The sequence below is a fragment of the Megalops cyprinoides genome, chromosome 1 (genome assembly GCF_013368585.1).
Source record: "Megalops cyprinoides isolate fMegCyp1 chromosome 1, fMegCyp1.pri, whole genome shotgun sequence".
Classification (NCBI taxonomy): domain Eukaryota; kingdom Metazoa; phylum Chordata; class Actinopteri; order Elopiformes; family Megalopidae; genus Megalops; species Megalops cyprinoides.
In genome coordinates this window covers 5,360,045-5,384,866 of record NC_050583.1, presented here as the reverse complement: position 1 = coordinate 5,384,866, position 24,822 = coordinate 5,360,045, and the positions used below count along the sequence as shown (strand labels likewise).

Genomic DNA, 24,822 nt, shown 5'->3' with positions numbered 1-24,822 from the left:
GTGGGCCTTTTCCTTCACCCACAAAATCAACTCTGCCCATCTACAAAAAAAGACAAGTTTGCCAATATGGAGTTGAAAAAGAGAGATAAAAGATAAAGACCATGAGTGTAATTAACCTCCATGAGTGAAAAATCCGGAAGCCGAGGTTTCAGACCAAACTGCAACGCCACCATAAGTGTGACTTTTGCTGATACATTCAGCGCAGGTGAAGCCCATTATTTTACATTGTACTGCAGGGAAGTTTTCATTTCTTTCATTTTTTAAAAATAAATCAAACATATCACAGTAAGTAAGTCATAAGTGGATAATGCAGAAGTAAAATGCACGCTGTACCCAGGTCAGTTACAGCATTAAAAGGAGTGCCTCTTTGCTGCTCAACATTTAGCCACATACTCCTCAGACCAACAGTAGCCGAAAAAAGGTGGACACATCCCAGAAGATTCATTCCAGTTCCTTTCTTTATTCAACAGTATTTTAAAACAGTAATTATAGTTATGAAACTTAATGCCAATTCCTGTAATGAGTTCATATGAAAGCATTTTATAATTCTCCTCACTGGCTGAGGGCCAGATATACAGACGATATTCTTACAGTCATCTGATTACAGCCAACTGGCTCCTTAGCCAAGCTCAAGTGGAGACAGTGTAGCCAGCCTCAACTGAATGGCTACAGCTTAGTGGTTTGGACTGGCAACTCACACAAAACACTTAAAAATTATAGACATTAAAGGTGAATAAAAGCACAAGTGCTGCCCCCTAGTGTTTCATTGTGATAGTAATCCATGTGTGAGGTAAACTGTCCATGTTTGGCAGAATAAGATTGCTGGTGATGTAGCAGTGTGATCTCTGCTGTTTTCAGCTCTCTGAAGTGCACTCACATGTGGTGTTCCAGTCAGCCCACAGGGGGTGCTATACTCTGCTGCGCTGTGCAGGTTTGGATCACTGTTCCCAGTTCTGAATGGGATCAAACTGCAGGGGAAATGGAGCATTTCTTGGCCTGAGTGCACATGCTGTATGTTAATGAAGTGTGTGTGTGTATGTGTGTGTCTGTCTGTGTGTGTGTATGTGTGTGTCTGTGTGTGTGTGTGTGTGTGTACGCGCTGAGCTTGTCAACTGCTTACTGCTTCTCACCTACATACAGACATCTGACACATACACACATAAACACATACACACACAAAAGCATACTCTTTCACACATAAAGACATAAAAGCACAAAAGCATATTGCACACACGTTTCACGGTACTGTCACATCACACACACACACACACACACACACACACACACAGATCCCCCGTACAAACACACATACACACACACGCACACGTGCACACACGCACACACATGTACACAGGCAGGTGAGAGACATGTCGGGGCAGGAGAGAGCAGCATCAGGCCAGACTGTCAGCACAGGCAGCAGCGTTAGTAACAGTACGGTTGTTGCCTTGGCGATGCCAGCTCTCCCTGGCACAGCTTCCTCCCCCCCCACACCCCACTTTAATTAACACCGCCTCTTAAGGAGCTCTTAAAGACCTTGTGAAAAATGAACACTCATTTGAGAGGTCATTAATTTGCACAGTTATGCAAATTAGGTGGCAATTAAGCCGTAGTTCCGAGGAGCCTCTCCCATTTATAACGAGCGAACGAGGATGATGACAGAGAGGCCAAATAGGAACTGCGTGGAGCACCGGCACTCGAGCCCTGACACTGTTCACAACAGCACTGCGTACTACAGTGCATTACAGCATTACTGCCTCACTGAAGACTCATACACCAGCACTATTCACTGTAGCACATTACATTAAATTACATCATTTAGCAGAAGCTCTTACTCTGACTTCCAAATAAGTGGATCACTATGCTAAGAGTAGTTATCGAAAAGTATTACAAGAGGCCAGTAAGATACTGAGTTAAGTGCTACACTAGTGTAGAGTGTTTTTTTTTTAATAGAAAATAGAGATAGATAGGACAGATAGAGAGGAAGGTAGACTAGAGATACAGCTTGGAAAGACGGGTTTTCAGCTTTCTATTGAAGGCACCCAGGGAGTCTGTTGTACGAATCCCAGCAGGAAGCTCATTCCAACAGTGTAGAGCGAGTTCTGAGAAGAGCTGGGTCCGAGAGATGCTGCCCTTGTATTTCGAAACAATCTGTGACCAGTACTGCCCAGAGCACCAGGAGCGCTGACTACAGAGCATCACAGAAATGCTGTTCACTACGGAGCATCAAAGGAGTATACATTTACTACAGTACAACAGTAAGCAACTACAATGCAATTTACCACAGTACAACACAACAGTAAAGTCACAATATGACACCCCTAAAGTTTACTACAGTTTACTACTGTACTAGGGGTGCAATGAATAATCGACGTAGTCGACTAAAATCGATGACCAAATTAGTTGCCAACGAATTTAATTGTCGATTAGTTGGTGACGTCATCGCGTGTGTTTTTCGTGCTGACTCGGAATGCTCAGACATGTTTTCATTAGCGTTATCAAGCTTCTCATAGTTTTCAGTTAGCATTTGCTATATTTTTAATGTTAAATCGCCGTTTCCTCAAAGCTAAAATCTGCTAGAATTTTTTCCAATTTAGTTTTGTAATCGCACCGGTTTTAGCACATGCGCTAAAAGGCTAATCACACCGGTGTGACCGCATGCGAGAAAGGGTTAACTCTGCCAAGAAGGCTGTGAACTGCAAAATTTGCAATCATGACCTTGCCTGGCATGGGAGCACAAGAGTTATTCTCGAGCATCTGAAGAGGTGACACGTTGGCTCTCTGGATGATGAAGACTCGTGTCATTAAGTTAGTTAGCTAGCTAGCATAGCTGATGTTAAGCTATTTAAGGTATTTCAGCTCTGACATTAACTGTTTGAGCTTCTACTACTGGCAATACTGTGCTTTTGAAAATCTACTAATGAAAAGGTAAGCTTAATAAACAATGGGCCTTTTTCACATAAAAATGGCGGACCTTCCGGTCTGAGCCAACAGGGGGTATCTTTACTATCTTTACTACTATGATTCTGAAGTTCTGTCTACAGCTGAGACTACCTCTTAATTAATGTGCACAGACTTTACAAACGATTATATTATTCTGATTATACATCACATAGCAAGTTTTATATTATCACGAGTAATACGGCTAGCTAGCTCGCTAGTTACAACTTGGACATCAGCGGTCCTGAAGTTCCCTTTAACCCGCTAGGTAGCCAGCCTGCTAGCTTACTTGCCTTGATAACAGCACACAGCTAACATTGGAAACTTTTGTCGTTTTATTCAGCGTTAAAAAAATCAGCGGTGACAATGCGATATTTTACTTAGGATAGATGACTGCGTTGTTGGTAAGTTTACGCAACTAAGCTGTTTGAACTAATCGTGACGTGACTTTGTCACAGTGTCAAAGTAAATGATTACATACGAACGTGTGTTATTGAAAACTGCTGTGCAACATGCCTTAACAGTGAATGCATTCATGAAATTATGGTACCTTTTTATTGAAATAAACGTTAATTTTTCAGTCCTCCCAATTGAACCATTTCATCATATGATGTTCGTCGAGTCAAACCCTGCTGTGGTCGAGAAAACGTTGAGGTTGCTAGCGTTGCTAGCCAAAGCATCTCCTTCAACAGACCGATGCAAACAATAATTTACTCAGCGCTCTTGCTCCTTTTGCCCCTTAACAGATTCAGTGTTATCTTCACTACACCTCCAGTTTGTGTGGCTCCTCATTCTTTTTAAGTGACCTGTAGCACCGTGCTCGTATTACGACACTACCGTCTACTACGTCGGACACTATACCAAAGAGAACATGCACGTAAGAAACATGAATGAATATTAAACTATCATGACATATGTTATGACAATGAACTCATTGGATAATTTCATTACACAGCTTTATTGATGTGTATTTACAAGCTGCCAGGTGGCTTGATCTAACGTTAGCCATCTCTCCGTAGCTAGCTGACATTATCCTCATAATTAAAGATAAACTGATTATGGAACAGTTTATATCCACTGTTTCAGCAACCTTTGAGAGCCGGGATTTTAGCAGATATGCCAAAGATCTGGAGAAAATCAGAGATAGACACACATCTTCATTGAAGGTAGCCACTGTTTACCGGAAGTAACTTTACCCCCTGTTGCTTTCCAATATGGCGATGTGAAAAAGGCCCATTATAACCTATTATTCACAACGATCCTGTTCACATTCCAAATGTGCTCTACCTTTACAATGTTAAACCGGGGCCTGTCTGCTATTTAGAAATTCTCTGCTTAAAGGGTGTATCGTTGTCATGGCAACGTTTATGGCTGGAGATGGTGTTGCTGCCGAAAGCACAAGTTCAGATAACACCGGAGAATGTGACACTTTCTAATTCACGAAAGATTTCTACAACTCGTGTCTATGCATGCGTGCCCAATGTGGGTTGCATTTGAATTAATTCGAATGAGTTATGGGTTTGTTGGATCTTTGTTGTTTATACTCCCCAGCAAGCAACTGCCCTCACTGAACAAGTCCTAGTGACCATTCATTAAAAGACGTATTTTTGAATGAAGTTCTCATCTTTATTGTCTTTATTGTTAGCTAGCGTATGCCTAAAACAACCTCAAGCTAAATTTAAAAGCCGATAGCCAAATAAGAGCCATTGAGTAACTGCGATTTATAATCCAAATAGTTGATTATTCGTTTCAATAGTCCATAGATTATTCAACTATCAAAATAGTCATTAGTTGCAGCCCTATACTGTACACAGCTACAGTGCAGTTTACCATAGTACAGCACAACGGTAAAGTCACTGCATGACAACCCTAAAGCGCAGTTTACAGCAGCATGCCCCTACAACGCAATTTACCACAGTACAACACAGCAGTAAAGTCGCGATATGACACCCCCTACAGTGTGGGTTCACCTCAGGGCGCTGACAGGGTGCATCCCTTTTTTCGGGGGCGGGAGGACGGGGCGGGAGGACGGGACGGTCCCCCCCCCATTCTGTGGAATCAGTATTCCATGGCGTGTCCCAGCTGCCCCCACAGTGGGAGTAATTAGCCAGGTACTCCAATCAGAATGCGAGTGTAATTACAGCCAGACCGAAATGAAAACAAATTAAGAGAACCACTTCAGGTCTGCGGTGGGAACAAAAGCAGGAGGCGCGAATGACCGCGGAGAAGGAGGGGATCGCAGAGACACTGCCAGACCTTACACAAACACGCCAATTAATATGTTCCCACTCTGAGGGCGTGCTTAGGCCCCAAACCCCTGCTAGGGGTGCTACACCGCTATGAGCTGGTGAAACATATTTAGCATGATTAGCAATACACACACACACACACACAGCAGAAAGACATCTTTAATTAAAAAACAAAAAAACAAACAAAAAAATTTTCCAACAGCAGAGTCAACATTCAAAGTCAGACCCCATACGAAGAATGAATAATTTACGGACAGGCCAGCTCCACCATCGGCTAATTTTTGAGGAGTGTGTGGTCACCCAGCTTGGTGCAGTCTGTCTTGCTGCTTCACCATTACAGCTCTTTTCAGAGGAGGTAGAGGTATATTTTCAGCACCCGTGTAGACCAACTCTTACACCACCCCCAAAAATCAAAGGAACTGTGCACTTCTGGTGTAAAAGATAAATGTGACTATGGCGGAAATCAATGACGAACTGTTTGGGACCTCCGTAAGGATGCCACTGAAAGGCACTTCTCCATTCAAAAGTACCCTAAGTAAGACAGTTTTTTTCCCCACTACATTTCTACATTTTATTGCTGTATGTTAATGTGGTGGCAATGCATACTGTGTCAGCCAACACAGTAGGTTCAGCATCCTGAACCTGAACTTGAAAGAAAAGAGATTCACTGTTTGTTTAACTCAGTCAGAAAGCCATGTGTGCACCCCCACATATATACTAGAGAAAGAGACAGACAGAAATAGAGAGAGAGGAAGACAAGGGAGCATAATGTGTTTGTGTCCTAACGATTATGAGAGAGAGTGATGACAGACATGAACTCTCTACCGTGCGCTTTGCTAGATGTGAACCCCGGCTTTAGTTGGCAAGCAACACACTTTCACACGTGCGCACAGACAGACAGACAGACAGACAGACACCCACAGTACAGAGATAAGGTCCTCTCTGCAGGGGCAGAGAGAAGAGCAAGAGGTCCTGGCATCACAGATACTCAGAGAGGCCTAAACACAGGACATAACCATTCTTAACCAATGCAGCTTAACCAATGAAGGAACAACCCAAACAGAAGATAAAACCGGGCTTAATCTGTACAGGGGCAGCACAAACACAGGATACAACCAATGGAAACACAGAAGCTCCTCAATGTGAAAGGGGGCATGGTTAGGATTCTGGGACTGTCTCTTGAAAGCTGTGGCATTTTTTTTTGTACATCACAGTTTTTGTATTCCTTGTTCCTTTTTCGTCCCGTGAAATCTGTAACAGTGTGAGAAACTGACTTATCCAATAGATCCAAGAGTGTCTGCAGTATATACCTTCGCCATGCTACGTGGCCCCTGCGCTATCAAGAACAGCTGTGACAGTCTCTGAAAAATGGTGCAGTTTTGATGAGTGTAAAACATGTACAGGTTGAAAGGACAAATATTCCACACATGCAGCTAGCTAACTTCATATCTGCAGTCTTAACTCAGTTAGCTTAACATAATTAGCTGGGAAGCTAACGCGCAGCATGAGAAACCCACTGCTGTTATCTGCCAGTCAGGTCTTGCATGTTTCAATCGAATCTTTACCTTGCAGCTGGCAAAAGGCGGCAGTGTGGCATAGCAGTAAGGAGCAGGGCTCATAACCAAAAGGCTGCTGGTTTGATACCCCGTTGGGGCACTGCTGCTCTACCCTTGGGCAAGGGTACTTAACCCACAATTGCCTCAGTAAATATCCAGCTATATAAATGGATAACATGTAAAACTGTAACCTATGTGATTTGCCCTGGATAAGAGCGCCTGCTAAATGGCAATAATGTAATGTGAAAATTTTATCCCCAGCACGGCTTGGATGTGATGCGTGAGAGGGACTGTTCTGATTGCTTCCCTCTTCTGGCAAAGCCCCGGCTCTAAGGAGAGAGAAGGACAGTGGAGGGGAGGGAGCAGAAGAGGAGCCAGCTCCCATTAGTTTTAATTAATCCTTAATTAGTCTGGATTACGAGCCTGGCTCTCCGAGCCCCATTCCGACCACACTAACACAATCCAGTAGAGGCCACATTTACATACTTTTAATTACAGAGATGGGGTCTTCCTTAACGAGCTGCAGACGGGGGAGACACGGAGAGAGAGGCAGCACGGGCCTCACCCAGGTACTTCATTTGGTCCGAGACCAGAAAAGTGTCTGACCATAAAGGCCCTCAAAAACAAAAACATTCAAACCCGCGCACAATGAAAACCACACAGGTACACAAACCCTGAGCTCTGATTACAAACACTCAACGCCGCAGTGGAAAGGGTGTGTGTGTTAATGTGAAGGTGCCTGTGTGTGTGTGTGTGTGCGTGCGTGCGTGCGTGCGTGCGTGCGTGCGTGCGTGCGTGCGTGTGTGAGTGAGTGTGTGTGTGAGTGAGTGTGTGTGTTCGTGTATGTGAGAGAGCAAGGGAGCAAATGAGTGTGTGTGAGTGTGTGTGAGTGTGTGTGAGTGTGTGTGAGCCACACTGAGAACACCACAAGTAAAAACAGCAGACTATAATGATGATCACAGTAACAGCATGCGCGCGCGAGAGTGAATGGATTCGAGACGTGAGAGTAATAACGACTGACGAGGATCTGGCCCAATCGCCAGCCTCTGCTGCTCACTTTAACGAGACAGGCCTCCGGTATTAATTAGCAAGTGATCAATTAATGTACGACGCTCACAGATGCAGGCTTCAGATGAGATTCGCAGCCCTGACGCTATGTGCTGTGCTCCAGCCTAACAAACAACCACGGACCAGCTGCCACCACAAAGACTGCGTCACGCATCGCAGGTACCACTACCACCGTCAGCCAGACACAATATCATTTCAGACTTATATAAAAAAATACAATCAAGCTGAAAAGAGCTCAAAATGTGTTCCAAAAGCAGTCACGTTGGAAAAGGGGGGCGGGGTGTGGTGGTTCTGCCATATGTTGCAGGACAGTAAGCGACAGAAGGCAGGCATGGCGTTTGAGGACAACAGCGAGGAAACGTGTAAACGCGTCTGTGGGAAGACTTTACGCGATGCAGAAAAATGTGGAGGGGGGAGGGGCGCGTGGGGGGCAAGGGGCGGGGAGTTTGTTTTGGGGGAGGGGGGGGGTGGGGTGACTACAGAAAGTTTCATAAAGATTCTACAACAGCCAGCTCCCCAGGCACCCAATTCCAATGACTGTCAGCCCCGAGACTCAGAGCACAAAACGCAGAAACAGTTTTCACTAAAACCGCACTGTCTTTGGGGCTTTGAAGAGTTCTCCTCTGATTTTTTATTTCATTTTTTCCAATTTTTTTTTTAATGGTTTTTTTACTCCTCTTCTTTTGCTTCTGTGGCTGACCCGCACTGGAAAAAACGAACAGCTCGATTCTCGGTTCATTATGTTCGGGACACATTCTGCATCGTGGGCATGCTCGGTCACAATGAGCTCCAAAGCTTTTAACCAGGAGCACACAGCGGTAAAATGTATAAACACGGACTCCGACTGGAGAGACGCACCATGACTGCGTTTTGAAGCACTCTGCATGAAGCTCAGAGGTAAGGCAGAGTTGGGGCTTATGCTTTCTGTTCACTTCTGTTCATGGTCATTTCTGAGAAACAGCAAGAGACAAACAGAACCAGGGATTGTGGAATTTCTAACACCTCTCTGCCCGAGAGATGAAAATGGCCCTTTTTTGCTAACTATTTGAAACATTTTTTAAAGAATTACCTGAAGCTGTCAAAAGTTTTTCATTTTTATTCCATGCTGTGTTATTTAAATTGCGAGTCATTCTTCAAAGCGAGACCCCGAATATAAAAATAACTCAACTACATCAACAGCATCCACATATGAAGGTCTGTTTTTTATCAGATGCAACGAGGAACAGGCTCTCTTGTACTTTGTTGGGATAACAATGAGCTGTGTAACAACTTGAAGGCTCAATTTCAGAAGCAAAAAAAAAATAAAAAAAAAAACAGCCCACACTGTTAGGCCAGAGCAGGGGCTACGGGTGATCGCGCACCCCCAGTCAGAGAGCTTGTGTTGGGGGGGGGAGGGGTGGGTTGTCAGGGCCAGGGGTCTGGAAGATATCAGCTGTCTGCCAATCCAGTGTGGGGAAATGGACAGAGTAATTACTGCTGCTCCTGCTGCCTCATCAATCAAGGCTCTCTCTCTCCCTCTCTATCTCGCTCTTTTTCTTTTTCTCCCTCTCTGCCTCTCTCCTTCTTTCTCTCTCTCTCTCTCTCTCTCTCTCACTCATTCACTGTCGTTCTCCTTCCCTTTCTCTTTTTCTCTCCCCCATTCTCTCTCTTCCTCTCCCTCCCTCTCTCATTCTCTCTCCGACCTCCTCCTCTCTCCCTTTTCTCTCTTGCTCCTCCATCTCTTCGCTCGTGTACTCATGCACTCCTACACTACAGAAAAACCCGACACAGGAGGACACAGGGGATATATTACACAGCAATAATGCAGGATGCATGCAGACAGACAGCGTATGTCTGCGGGAATGTTTTCATTTTCATGCTGCTGTCTGCAGGTGCCAGGTCGCACCGGCACGGAGGAACCGTCACGTCAACAACACTTCTGACCGGACGAGAATGCACCGGAATGCCGTTTGCCCAGGAAGTGCGAAGCCCCACAGAACTGTCTCTCACCTGTAGAGCTGGAGAATTCACACTTTTCGACAAGGGATGGTTTTTCCGTCATGATATATACGTGCATCTTCTTGCAAATCTCACACACGCGCTGTCCTCAAACCACAAACAACGTCATCTCTGACATGACAGCTGGCTCAACTTGTGACAGCGTCCTCCTGCTTTCCTACCACTTCACATCACTCAGCATCACTTCTCCTCACTGCAAATAAAAATGTCCACCGGTAGAGTGTCCAGTCCATCCACCTTCAGTGTGCCTTAGAACTGCACCTCCTTCTGAGGTCAAGGATGTTGTATGGAGAGAATGCAACTCTGGGTCTCATTTCCATTTCTCTGTCAGTTAACAAAGCATCTCAAAGAGTCAAGTAATCCATTGGAAAACCCTGACCAAAAGTGCAAATATTATTCATTACATTACCGCCATTTAGCAGAAGCTCTTATCCAAAGTGACTGACATACATATGGGTTACAATTTTTCTTTCCATGTGTACAGTCGTAACAGTGGGTTACAGTAAGTACCTTGCACTAGGGTACAACAGCATTGTCTGTGTGGGAATCGAACCAGCAACCTCTCAGTTACAAGCCCTGCTCCTTACCACTATGCCAAACCGATGCCCACAGTGCTGCTCCATTATTCCCTCTCATCATAAAGAAAGGTAAAGGTGACGTCACTCCTAGACAGCCAGCCCCAGGAAGGACCAGCTCCTAGACCGGCTGCACCCTTAAAGCTTTCCAGGTTCTCATGGGATACCTTTGTGTCCCCCCCCCAGTCTTTTTTCTGTAAGCAAGTGTGGACTGCTGTGTTATACCTCAAAGAGGAGGACAGTGGACACCCCCAAAAACACTCCTGATCCCCCCCCCCACACACACACACACACGCACCCCAGCCTACGCCTGTGCCTGCAAAGATCATCCTCCACCTACATGTTCCCTCCTCCATCCAGAATCCCCTCACCCAGCCTTGTACCCCCGCCCACCCACCCAACCCCCCAAATTCGGTCTCCCCCAACACTATCCAGGCACCTAGAATACCCCCCTCTTCCATACCCATCTCCAATCCCTCCCTATCCAGCCTTTGGTTTTCGGCTCGTAAATAAAAGTTGGAGGTTTTCAGAGTCTAATAAAATTTAATGGCCGACTTGAAATTGAGCTCCTTCCAAAAACTATTAACAATTAAACGTCTTTAATTGTGCTGAGCATGGCTTTGATTAAGGTTGAACGGCGGAGCAGAAGAGTGAGGGGGACTTCGGGGGCCCCCCGAAACATGGGAACACAGCGATCTGGGCTCGGCTGACCTACTAGCAGCACTGACCACAACAAAGACGACACGATCGGAGTCAGTCACAGCAGCGGCCTTCACGGGGCGCGAGCACGGGGGCTGGGACGGGGTCGCAGCGCAACGAGCGGACGATACGGCTTATTGTTCCAGGAAATGCATACAAACACAGGCTAAAACCTGAGACAAAGGAAAGGAGCAGAGACAGGGGGAAGAGAGGGACAGTGAGAAAGAACAGAGAGGTAGAGAGAGAGGAGGCTCAGGGAGACAGACGAGAGGAACGGGGAGACGGGAGAGGAGGACCAGGGGGACAAAGGACAGGAACAGAGACAGTGCAGAGGAACAGGGAGACAGACAGGAGGGCCAGAGAGACAGAGGGCAGGAACAGAGACAGAGGAGAAGAACAGAGAGACAGAGAGGCTGGCCAGAGGAGAGGAAGAGAGACAGTGGAAAGGAACAGAAAGACAGTGGAGAAAAACAGAGACAGACAGGAGTAGAACAGAGAGACAATGGAGTAGAACAGAGAGACAGAGGAGAAGAACATAGGAACAGGAGTAGAACAGAGAGAGTGGAAAAGAACAGAGAGGCAGTAGATAAGAATAGAGAAACAGGGGAGGGGAAGAGAGACAGTGGAGAGGAATGGAGAGACAGACGGGAAGAACAGAGAGACACAGAGGGCAGAGTGGACAGGAACACAGACAGCGAAGAGGGAGAGAGAGACAGGAGAGGAAGAGAACAGGAAAGAGGGAGGACACAAAGGGAAAGCTGAAGAGAAACAAAGAGACTGGCAGAGGAAGGCACAATGGAAGCTGGGAGATAGACAGACGACAGGAAAATTGCCACATACAGCGAGAAAGAGACAGGAGGGCGAGACCTAGAGCAGTCCTGCGAACACTCGAGCTATTGTGTGCGTCTTGGCTGCGCTGGAATATCCCAGTCATGCCAATAGAGCTATTTTTACAAGGAGCTTGCAAGCACCAGGGAGAGGGAGGGGAAGGAACCAGAGAGAGGGAGAGAGATATATATGGAGAGAGGGAGAAGGGGGAAGGGAGAAAGAGAGGTGGGGGGGGGGGGGAGTCTTTCAACTTTCAATACTTGCCTTTTCAGTTGTTTTTAATGTGATTGAAGTGTTAAAGAACACTGACACTTAACAGCAAAAAGGTTATGCTGAAAGTGAGGAAAGAGAGAAGCCAGAGCGAAAGGAAGACAGGATGAGAGAGAGTGAAAGAGAGAAAACAGAGGAGGGGGAGAGGGAGAGAGAGAAACAGACCTGGCATTTTGAGCAGAACATTTCCTTAACAATGAAAACAATCTACCAAACTGCACTCCGAGGAATATTCCTCCCCCTCCCCCCACTCTCCCCCTCTCCCCTCCCCCTGCAGACATTACCATATCAAAGCAGAGTTCAGAGCGTGTCTCTGCTTTCAAGAGCCAGAGAGAGAGGGAGAGGGAGAGGGAGGGAGGGAGAGCAAAGGAGTGAGAGTGAGAGGGAAGAGAAGGGGAGGAGAGAGGGAGAAAACAGCATTCCTATCTGCTGGTCTCAGTCAGAAAAGCGCCACAATGTGCTTGCGCGTGTGTCAGTGCGAGGAGGAGTGAGAGTGTGCGTGCACACATGTACACACACACACACACACACACACACACACACACACCACTCTGCTGCTCTCTCACAGCAGCGAGAGGACATTAGGTAAATAAGACCGCCAGTTGCCCAGGCAACAGGAACGACCCCCCCCCCCCCCCCCCCCCCCCGCCCCCCACCCATTTCAGCCTCCCCTTTGCTCTCTGCCAATCGGGGGCAAGTAAGGAAAGGTGATTGACAGATCGCCATGATAACCGCAACACAATCCCACTAACACTGCGTTTCATCAAATGAGGAAGAGAGCAAGAGAGAGAAAGAGGGAGGGAGGGGGGGTAGAGGAGGGGGAGGAAGGAAAGGGGAGAGAGGGGAGAGAGGGAGTATGAACACAAGAGAAAGCAAGGTGACATTAGATACGGAAGGACAGTGAGAGAATCGTACCAAGGGGACGCAAGAGAAATGCCACCAAGCTCGAGGCTGAAGCTGCACCCAATGAAACTGCTGCCATAGCAACCATCCACACCACACCTGCCACTCCCACCACACCAAAGCCTCACTCTTCCCCGGACTGCTCCCTCGCTCCATTAGACATCGACCAGCGGAACTGCCACAGCCACAGTGACATCACACAGTGACATCACAATTGCCTCAGAAAATATCCAGCTGTATAAAAGGATACCATTGTAAAGAGCTGTAACCTATGTAAGTCGCTTTGGATAAAAGCGTCTGCCAAATGAATAAATGTAAATGTAAATCACATAGTGACATCACAGTGACTGCTCCCCACGCTGCAGAGCTCCAGCAGCTCGATTATGATGTCACTTAAAGCAGACCCGCCCACCCTGGTCATTGACAGTAAACATACATCGGGGTATCTAACAGCAGGAAACCCCACCAGTCACCACTCTGAAATGACTACACTCAGACCACGAACCTCAGCTGTGGACTCTCACTGACTCTCTCAAGCAGCTGAGATTGTGGACCCGTGCGGGTCTAAGCTGAATGCTCTGGGGAGGGGGGTAGGATACCCTGTGCTCATATTAATGAAATAGATTAGCTGGAAAGGCGGCTATTCCTCTGGGAGCATATAGGTAAGAGAAACCCTGTGAAGAATAGTGGTGATTATTTAGTGCTCATTATATTGGTAGACTGATTAGTTTGGTAGAATTAGTATGCACAGTGTATAATGTGACTGTGTAGTTTTTAGGCCGCTCACGGAGTTGTGACCTGTGGCCTACTTTCCAAGAGATGCTGCTATGTTGAACTAATCATGCACACAAGGCACACTGAAAGTGTGTACGTGGCACAAGGCCGTCCCAACGGTGAGGCCTATGATTTCGAGCACTCATATAGCTGTAGAAATCACTCATGTAGCTGTAGTTCAGTATTAGGTTAGTCATGACATGTTTAACCATTTGGGATGATCAGCACAACCAAGGTACCTCAGTTCCTAGAAGCTTCTTTTATAATAAAGGTTTTGTTCTTAGGTGATATAGGGGTTCTCTACCCGGCTGAACTTTCTCCCACTCTGCCTCCCTTGTCAGTGTCTGTGACAAAGAGGAGTTGGGTCAGAGTGTACTCCTTATCAATCTAGAGATACCTTCAGAAGCAATGTTTTTCCAATTAGGCGCCAGACTCTAGGCGATGCAAGGACAGTTATAATTAACCACTCTGGACAGCTCAGGGATGGTATAAGATGTTCTTTGTTCTTTGTTTAGTACAGAAGCAACGCAACAACAACGTGGCACGGACCAGAGTCGTGTACATATATCTAGGTGTGGGTGCGAGGATTACCTAGCCGCACTAGAGACAGACTGAGCGTGAGGACGAGTGTGCAAGGCTTAAGACTCTAAGTGAGACTTAGTGCGTGTAGTACCTGAAGCCGACCTTCATGTATGAAGTCTTGCTGTATTGAAGACCATCAATAAAACCTGTTTCTACCTCATCTTCGACCACGCTCCAGACTGAAGTTCTTTGTGTAACAGTTTATTAGTTAGCTTGCGAGAACATCAATTCACCAAGAGCCAACAACTTGGTGCCGTGACTCGGATCCACGAGGAAAAGGAGAGATCCTGCCAGAAAGTGAAGAGAAGACACTTGCGCGCTTTCAACATCTGTTGATCTTCTCTAACAATTGGTGAGCCCCTTTCCTTACCTTGCTGGGTTCCAGAAAGAACCGAGACATTTACAGAGTACATGTAACACTATAAGTAAAGGCTAACAGTTAGACAAAGAACTGTGAAGATACGTGCCTACAATGAGGGAGCTGTAATCATTGTATGTTTGATGTGTACACGAGGGTGAAAGAAAATTTGCAAACTGCAAAGTGTGTGGTGCACCTTGACTGCAGAGAAAAAGAGTCTGTAGTGACCGGTTAAATGCATAGCTCCTTTGGGAGAGCGCTATAGCGGATATCCTACGAGTAAGGGTACACTGGTGGAAAATTGGCATTTGTATGTGTACGCTTGAATTCGTGGATGCACGTGCCTTGTCACGGAAGATCGCGATATTCCTACAGTTTGAAATAGATCTGTAGAAGCCCGTCAGGGAACGGAAGAGCTGTCTAGACGTTGATGTGTTTTATTTGTTTTATGTGTTTTTGTACTGTCGACAGTGAGCGAGTGAGTGTGTGTGTATATATCTTGTGGTTTACGGTGTTTGGATAAAGAGCTCTATTCAAACAACCGACGGAGTGAAACTCTCCGGGAGGAGGAGAGTAGTGTGTAAAAGACATCTGAGTTTTCCTAGTGAGAGAACTAGCACTGGTGTGACAACAGCCTGAGATTAATGATAATGGCGGGTGCTCAGGGAAACTCTGAACCTGGTGCTGACAAAACGGAGCAGATTCCTACTACTGAGAAGGGTGGGAGAGCTGCGCCCGACGTTGATTTTGAGACAATGGTGGCAATGAGTACGGCGTATTTGCGGTCCACTTTTAAATTGGAACAAGTTGAAAAAGAGATTGAGCAAAAGTATGGGATTGAGCTTGAATCTGGTGGTGTGTGGCCAATTGATGATGTTAAGAAAGCTTGGGGAAAGTCGCAACGTGTGCCTGAAAAAGAAAGAGTGCCATTAACTTTGGTGGTGTTGGGTCAATTGCGGAAAAGATACGAAAAGCAAGTAATTTCGGAGTCTGAGAGGCAATTGAGTCACGAGAAAGAAAATGTCAGGGCGTTGGCTGAGGAGATAAGAGAAAAGAATGTGAAATGCAAGAGGCTAGAAGAGGAGCTGTCGGAGCTCAGAGGCAGACTGAGAGAAAATGGGAAGGAGCAGGAGCCCTACTGCAGGGGCGGAGCTACAGTTGAAAGGGGAGCTCACGCCTGCCCCACTGCTCCTCCCTACAGTGTCTACCCGTATGCGGAAATGGAGGAAGCAGTTCAGTTTGAAAGACGATATGCATTCAGAGCAATGGCAATGGGCGCCTCTAGTGATGATGACGAGGAAAGCACGGTTGTTGCAGATGATTCTGAGCCCAACAGTGAAAGGCGCTTAAGGCCCCTAGTGGTGAAAAGGCACGGGGATCAGATGATCTACGCTCACAAAGCATGCAAGCCAGAAGAAATTGATAAGTGGTCCAAAGGCCTGCAGCATCCACGCAAGGCAGGGATGGAGACTTGGACAACAATTGAGCGTTTGCGTCACATCTATCGCCTGCATCCCAGTGATGGCCTTCAGTTACTGTGTACAGTGCTTAACACTGCTGAAATCACTAGAGTGACTCATGAAGTTGAAACAGCATTGGGAGATGATAGACAGAATTTGGGTAATGCCTGGGAAGCAATTCGTCTGTGGATCCAACGAGCTACAAGAGCAACAACAGATTGGGGAAAAATTGCTGCCTGCATCCAGAAAGCCGGAGAAGCAATTGATGACTACTCAGACCGGTTTTCCAAGCTGTTCCTGAGACATTCTGGAATAGAAGGCCTCAATGAACGGAACATCGGAGGGAATGCGAATGGCCCACTGAAGGCAACATTCATGCAAGGCCTGTTACCTGAAGTGCGGAAGGCGGTCAAGTTGAGCACGCCTGGATGGGAAGATAACCGCACAACATTTGAAGACCTGGTGACAGCAGCAAGAAGAGTGGAAACAGATCTTGAATGCAAGATCCGCAATGTGGCTGCACAGAAGCAGAAGAATCAGAAGGGCAAGACAGGAGCCTGCAGGAAGTGTGGGAAGTACGGACATTGGGCTAGAGAATGCCGCACGGGAAACCGAAAAGGCAACGGTCCACAACGTAAGGATGCTGAAGACAACTTGGTTCGGGAATTCAAGAACCTGAGTGAAGAGAAGCAGAGGGAACTCTTGGAGTTGTTTCTGGGACACGAGTAGTCCCCTCCATGCAACCCCTCGCAGCGGCAATTGAACAACGGAACGACGGACCTTACGTATGTGCGCCAATGAATTGACGAATTGGAATTGATTTCTTATTGCACTGAATTGACTGAAGCAGTTCGAACAGCTGCCCAGCAGGTGGTGGAGGCGTGGAAACAGCCACCTGACGGGGGACATTCTTTAGTACCTGGTCAATGGGTCATGGTTCACAAGCCCCAAAGGTTACCATTGGAAGCGAAATGGGAGGGACCCTATCAGGTGTTATTGGTGACAGACGCTGCAGTCAAGGTGCAGGGGAAGCAGAAATGGATTCATGCAAGTCATTGTAAATTAGCTGAGCCCCCAAAAAGAATAGGGAGAGTACAACAGCAGCGCTATGGGAAGAGTCGGAGGGTAGAACTGGAGGCAGTATGTTCCAGGGGTTACCTAAAGACGAAGAAAACATGAAATGACATGTTTCATGCTGTTTCATGTTAATACTTCTCATTGTGTTACGACCCTGCTGGAGGGCCAGACGGGGGAAAGTAGTGGAATTACTGGAATTGACAGTTAGTTAGGACGCTTAAAATGTCATTACGGCTATGATGTGTTGGTCGTTTTCCTGTGTGTTTGTGTGTTTGTGTATCTTTCAGGGTTCTGAGTCCTGGGCAGTCAGAGGTTACAGGAGCTGGCCTGGATCAACCTGTGGATCGAGTGACCCTCCTCCTGAGCTGCGACATCGCCTCGTTTGTCATCGAGAGTGCCTGAGGGACGACGACAGAATCTTTGGGAACATCGTTCAAGATCATCTATGAACTGATATATTGACATTCTGTGTGATAACATCTATGATGAATATGTGGTTTGTTGTGGTGTTTGTGTTGTTTTTGAAAGTTCAAGCACATTATGACAGTCATCATGATACGCACAGGGATAACACATTTCTAGCCATGGCACACAGCTATGCTAGGGCAAAGGGACAAGATTCATGTTGGGTGTGTGGGTTATTGCCAACATCTTCTAACACATATCCATACGTATCAGTTCCATTCACATTAGCCGACTATGCTACAGCATATAATGACACACAAAGCCCCTTCTTTGAGGGAAACGTGACCTTCTATACGCGACCAATTCCATCAAGCCCCCCAGAGCGAGTGAAATTGAGTTATGCGCCTGAGGGTATGTTATGTTGGGAAAACAATGGTACGGGTATGTTTTTGGGACGAAGTTCATGTAACTATAGTCTTTCTACTTTAAGACCATGGGAAGCGATGCATTGGCATGGACATTTTGCTGTAATATCCTTGTTCGTTTTAATGCCAAATTTAGGAGCTGAAGACAAAGCCGCTCCAAATGGGACAATGTATGTTTGTGGGAAGCATGCTTATTCATATTTGCCTGCTGAATGGTCAGGATCGTGCTATACGGCATATGTAGTACCAGCTATGCGTATGGTTAACATCAAGCATAGAGGTAAGAGGGACGTGTTCCACAGCACAGAAACTGTTGCTACCCCAACTCAACGTTTCTTTGCTTCATTAGTTCCAACTTATGGTATTACTGTCGCATTAGATGAGATTAGGCAGATGGCTTTTGCCTTAGACAAAATTGCTAATGATACAGCAGGAGCATTGACACTGATAAATCAGGAGCTACATTCAGTGCGTCAAATGACGTTGCAAAACCGCATAGCCTTAGACATTATTCTGGCAGATAAAGGCGGAACATGTGCAGTTTTGAAACAAGAATGTTGCACGTATGTACCAGATGCGTTTGTTAATGTCACCACATATGTACAAGACATTTACGAGCAAGTGGCCCACTTAAAAGCATCTCAGAAGTGGAGCTGGGAGACATGGTTAGGATCTTGGGCGGGAGAATTGTTACCCCAGATCATTCAGATTGTGACACCTTTTATTGTTTTGATTTTGGGCATATGTTTGTTTTTTAAGGGTGTAACCTGCTTGGTCAGCCGAGCTATGACACCTGCACGTGTGGCCCAGATGACAACGACGTTGAACTTGACTGAGACTTCGTTTTTCTATTAGCTTTCCTTTCCTTTTATTAATGCTAGAAACGCAAGATGCCTATGCTCTTGAGAGTATAAGATTCGCTTCGCTTATATATATATAATCACTTTATCTATCACATATAATCACTTTCCTTTTTTGTGATCATTGATGAGTTTGGGAATGATCAGACGGGGGACTGAAGAATAGTGGTGATTATTTAGTGCTCATTATATTGGTAGACTGATTAGTTTGGTAGAATTAGTATGCACAGTGTATAATGTGACTGTGTAGTTTTTAGGCCGCTCACGGAGTTGTGACCTGTGGCCTACTTTCCAAGAGATGCTGCTATGTTGAACTAATCATGCACACAAGGCACACTGAAAGTGTGTACGTGGCACAAGGCCGTCCCAACGGTGAGGCCTATGATTTCGAGCACTCATATAGCTGTAGAAATCACTCATGTAGCTGTAGTTCAGTATTAGGTTAGTCATGACATGTTTAACCATTTGGGATGATCAGCACAACCAAGGTACCTCAGTTCCTAGAAGCTTCTTTTATAATAAAGGTTTTGTTCTTAGGTGATATAGGGGTTCTCTACCCGGCTGAACTTTCTCCCACTCTGCCTCCCTTGTCAGTGTCTGTGACAAAGAGGAGTTGGGTCAGAGTGTACTCCTTATCAATCTAGAGATACCTTCAGAAGCAATGTTTTTCCAATTAGGCGCCAGACTCTAGGCGATGCAAGGACAGTTATAATTAACCACTCTGGACAGCTCAGGGATGGTATAAGATGTTCTTTGTTCTTTGTTTAGTACAGAAGCAACGCAACAACAACGTGGCACGGACCAGAGTCGTGTACATATATCTAGGTGTGGGTGCGAGGATTACCTAGCCGCACTAGAGACAGACTGAGCGTGAGGACGAGTGTGCAAGGCTTAAGACTCTAAGTGAGACTTAGTGCGTGTAGTACCTGAAGCCGACCTTCATGTATGAAGTCTTGCTGTATTGAAGACCATCAATAAAACCTGTTTCTACCTCATCTTCGACCACGCTCCAGACTGAAGTTCTTTGTGTAACAGTTTATTAGTTAGCTTGCGAGAACATCAATTCACCAAGAGCCAACACCTGTAATGGGCTAAACTGAGAGAACAGTGACAGCAGTGTGCTGAACCGGTGGGCCTGGGGCAGCCCTTACCAGTTGAGCTAGCAGCAGCACCGCAAGTAACACTCATGATGCCTGTAGCACAGTCATGACGTTAGTGGCACAGTAATGGCATCAGTGGCACAGTAATGATGTCAAAGGCATAGTAATGACGTCAGTGGAGCAGTAATGACATCAGTGGCACAGTAATGGCGTCAGTAGAAAAGCCATGACTTCGGAAGAATGGTATTGATGTCAGTAGCACAGTAATGACATCAGAGGCACAGTAATGACATCAGTAGCACAGTAATGACAACAGCAGCACAGTAATGGAGTCAGTAGAACAGTAATGACAACAGCGGCACAGTAATGACGTCAGTAGAACAGTAATGACATCAGTGGCACAGTAACGACGTCAGTAGAACACTAATGACATCAGTGGCACAGTAATGACGTCAGTAGAACAGTAATGACGTCAGTAGAACAGTAATGACGTCAGTAGAACAGTAATGACATCAGTGGCACAGTAATGACGTCAGTGGCACAGTGATGGCAGGGCTCACCTGTCTTTTCCTTGATCTCACACAGGACACTGAAGAGGGCCGGCTTCATTCTGTGGCAGTTCAGGGCGTGCTTCCTGTCGGAGAGAGAAGAAGAAGGGGGGAGAACAAGAGAGGGGGAGGTGAGTGTAAAAAGAGTGCCAAGCCTAAAACAGACAATGATTTTAGAAAAGTCTGCTACGACTCCACCGACTTTCTACCAGTGGGTACATTGTTGTCAGTGCTGACACACCACCTGAAACAGGGAAGGTATGAGTCACCTCAGGAAGAGCCTGTGATTAGTACCAAGCTTGATGTTTTCCTGATGTCTCGTTCAGAGGTTTGCCAGGACAGAACACAACTCCATTACACACAAAATCATCTACAGTTTCACCCAACTAGCCAGGTATTTCTTTCCATGTATTGCATTTCGTGGTATCCTTGCTTCCCTGGATGGCTGAGATACATACTCATGTTTCACACCCCTGAATGTGATGTGAATGTGATGCAAAACATTTTCTGACTTGCCAGACTGAGTCAAACTGAGTCACCGCTCAAAGGTGCTTGCAAGGACCCTGCATAACCCCTGAGTGCATGTCACACTACAAGGTCTGTGCCTTTAATCTGATGATTTTCCCACCATACTCTCCAAAATTTAACAATAACACATTTGAACTAAATTTGGTACAAAGCTGTGGTGGTTCCAGACATTCAAACCACCACCTACTTGTACCTAAGGTTAAGTGTCTCAAGTGACTGTGGGGACACCATTGTGAGCCCTCAGAGATGTCAGAGCCAGGATTAGTCTTTGTTGTGTCACAGGTGGCAGCTGTCTCCAGGTGTTCTGAACGCAGATTCTCCACAGGGACAAAACCCAACCTCAAAACTCAGGTCTCAAAGGCTGATGAGAGCCTTTGAGGTGATCGTTTGACTGCTGATTGGCTGATCCTTAGCCAATGGGAACCCTGAGACACATCTCTGCTGGCAACACCACCTGTAGCCTCAAAACCTCCATTACATACATTCATCCAAACACCAGCAAGTCATCAAAGAACTTTACGTGAACAGTGCCTCTCGGTGCTGATCTAGGAACAGTTAACCCAAACACTAATCCTACTTCCTTTACATAAAAGTACTTTTATATAAAACGATGAAACTGATCTAGAGTCAGTGCTTTAGGAAACTCTCTACACCATTCAGAGACAATCACAGTGATGTCTCAGACCCCCCCTGCTAAGCACTTCTGGGCAAGTTTCTTGCAGTCATTCTTGAAGAGCAGCTATACTACAGTAGTTATTTGTGGCAGTCTAGCACATCTTCGAAGCTTTGAAGTTTGCCTGCGAAAATTCATTTATGATAGCTGTGATTGCTACACTGTCTCCACACCAGAATCATGTGAACAAATTTTGGGGTGGTCCTAATTTTGGGGTAGTCTAGGGGTTGGTCTGCAGGGCTACTGCTGGATTCCAACCCTGGTAGGGGAGAATTTGGTAAGCAACAGGGCAGAAATTGCACCAAGATGGGAAACCATACACCTCTGATGGATGCTGAGTGACATGCTCAGCACTCTCTGATCACTCTTCACCCGCCCAGCTTTCTGGCTCCATAACTCTTCCATATGTCTAGGGTATATGGACACAGATAACACGGGCATTATGCGGGAAAATGTTTTCTTTTATGCTGAAAGTACAAGCATCTTTAAAATTAAGAAGCCAGATGATAACATGTGATAGGAAGAAAATCACAGGCGATAACGTGATTTGAGGAAAACACAGGTGACAACACGAGACTGGTTGTACTGTTCACATTCCGTATCCTGGTAGGCTGAGCCCTGGCCGACCCTACCTCACTGACACACTCCATGCCCCACTTACTGAGCTACCCAGACAGCTGATCACATCAGCGGCACACTAGGGCGTAGGCCAGCCTTCAGATACTGCAGTAGAAATAACTGTCTGTCCTGTGACGTTGCATGACCACATCTTGGTTCCATTCAGGCTTGATTCATCGGGTTGATATTTAGAAGTCAATGAAAGCTACAGAAAGGCCAGCTGGATTCCAGCGTCAAAAGTGGAGAGTGCTGATCAACACACTGAGGCCACTATACCCTCACATGAATCTACAACCAAGGACAAAAACTACAACTCCCAGAAATACCAAACCTCTTGAAACTCCGAGGTCAAAAACAAAACTACAACTACTATCAATACCAGACAAGGGATGTGAACTACACTGGATATGTAACAGATGGAGGAAACTTATTTGGTTACCCAACTTCAATAGTTAAGATAATCAGATTAACCTTAAAAGACTAAAAGAAGTTATGAGTCGTTTAATTCATAATTAACACTTCACACCATCATGCCAAGGCATATTTAGGTTTTTTTTAAAGGTAGCACTATAAATACCATACAACTACTACATTTCCAAAATAATGGAGAAAAGGCAGCAAACAGAATATTAGCTACTTTGTCCTGAAGTGTCTTTATTCCCCTCTCAACAGGCTGAGACCCCTGTTGATCTGGACTGTGCCATGACTCCTTACAAAAATAACATAACAATAGCCTTTTTGGCTCAGAGGTCCATGTGCTTTCCTTGGGCATATAGGTGCTAGTCTCAGTTACCTCTTCACCATCTCAGTGCACGTTTGTAGCACAAGTAACATCAAGCCCAACCCGCTTTAAAACAGATTCCCCCCAAATAACCAGTAATGTGACTGGGCGATCATTCTTATATATCAGATAAGAAAATGTAACTCGGTGCAAAGGAATTAGGCCGGAGAGGGGTTGCACACCACTACACTCCCTTTGCCTTCACAGCACACAACCACAGCCTAAAAACTTCAAATCCCATGAACACCGAACCCCTCAAACTACAAGACAAGACAACTTTAATTAACCTGCTGAACCTGGTAGTAAACACAACTCTGAGCGGCAGCCTGAAGAAGGAAATTGATGGTGTCTGCACAGAGGCCATAGACCTGGCACTCAGTAAGTCATTTCTGTGCAAGCAAACTCACGTCAAAGAGGCGAGGAGGGGGCAGTGGGTGATGGTTGGGGGGGGGGGGGGGGGTCGTTGGGGCTATGAGTGAATGAATGGCCAACCAGACTGGCCACATCATTCCCAGATCTCACAGTGTTCCAATGAATTTTAAACCGAAGGCGCACGAATAACAAAAAGACATTGTTCCCCTGTTTTTGATGTTGCAAACTGCAAACATCACCCACAAAGCACTGGCCCTCGTCCAGTGAAAACTGCCCACAGAATTAGCGGATTTATCGGCTACCTCCACGTTGCTTTGCTGGAAAAACCTTCATTACTGTCCCGCGGAGAAAGCGAGGCGTTCTGGGTGAGCTTCGTATTGCCGCCCTCGCCGCAGTGCAGGGGACCGAACACCACGGCAACTCTTCAGTGGCTTTACTGGAGTCGCTCTAACGAGGTTTAACAGCCAGCTGCCACCCGAAACCACTTCATCACATTTTAAAATGTCCAACTGCATCCGAAATAGAGGGTAATTGAGAGAGAAAGAGTGAGCGAGAGAGGACACAGGCTGAAAGAAACAGGCTCTGTGTGAACACATGGACCCAGAGGAAAAAGGCAGGGTTAGTCGCACGCTCTACGCTCCACCTCCCTGTCTTTACCCTAGTGAGGGGAGTGAGGCTTCATGAACCTTATAATTCAGTGGAGCCACCATGTTGAGCTGTGAACTGCTGAGTCCCATCGACCAATCAAAAGCGTTAGGTGGTCAGAGCCAAACACTTTGATTGGTTCAACTTAGACAATCACTGATGGCTCTCGGTAGCCCACCCATTTCGTGGTTCACAAAGACTCACCTCTTCGACTAGGAAGCACAGACCACGGTGAGACCAACATTTAGACACCTCTACACCTCCAACTGGTTGGAAATGACCCCAGATCGTTGTACCGTTTAAATCCCAAGGCAAATGACTAAAAAAACTTCAGTTAACGCATAGATTGCATGTGAATGCACACAGTGTAGAACAACTGATGAAATGACCCACAGGAAAGTGACCAAAATTTACAACATTAACAGTAAGTTGTTCAGACAAACAAAATGGGCATTATAATGTCATAATATCAACACTTTGCTTGCATGTAGCCATCTCAATGTAGAAAAATGAGTGCATTTTGTTTTTTTTTT

The 24,822-nt window shown here is 46.0% G+C and overlaps 1 protein-coding gene across 3 annotated transcripts in view; it reads right to left on the bottom strand.

Moving 5' to 3' along the window:
* Nucleotides 1-24,822, bottom strand: part of LOC118785147 (pre-B-cell leukemia transcription factor 1-like) — a 49,731-nt gene that overhangs the window by 15,781 nt on the left and 9,128 nt on the right. For all 3 annotated transcript variants that reach the window (XM_036539708.1, XM_036539716.1, XM_036539725.1), the window contains exon 2: nucleotides 20,685-20,758. In XM_036539708.1, the coding sequence (XP_036395601.1) occupies nucleotides 20,685-20,758 (74 nt within the window). The remainder of the gene's footprint in view (nucleotides 1-20,684; nucleotides 20,759-24,822) is intronic.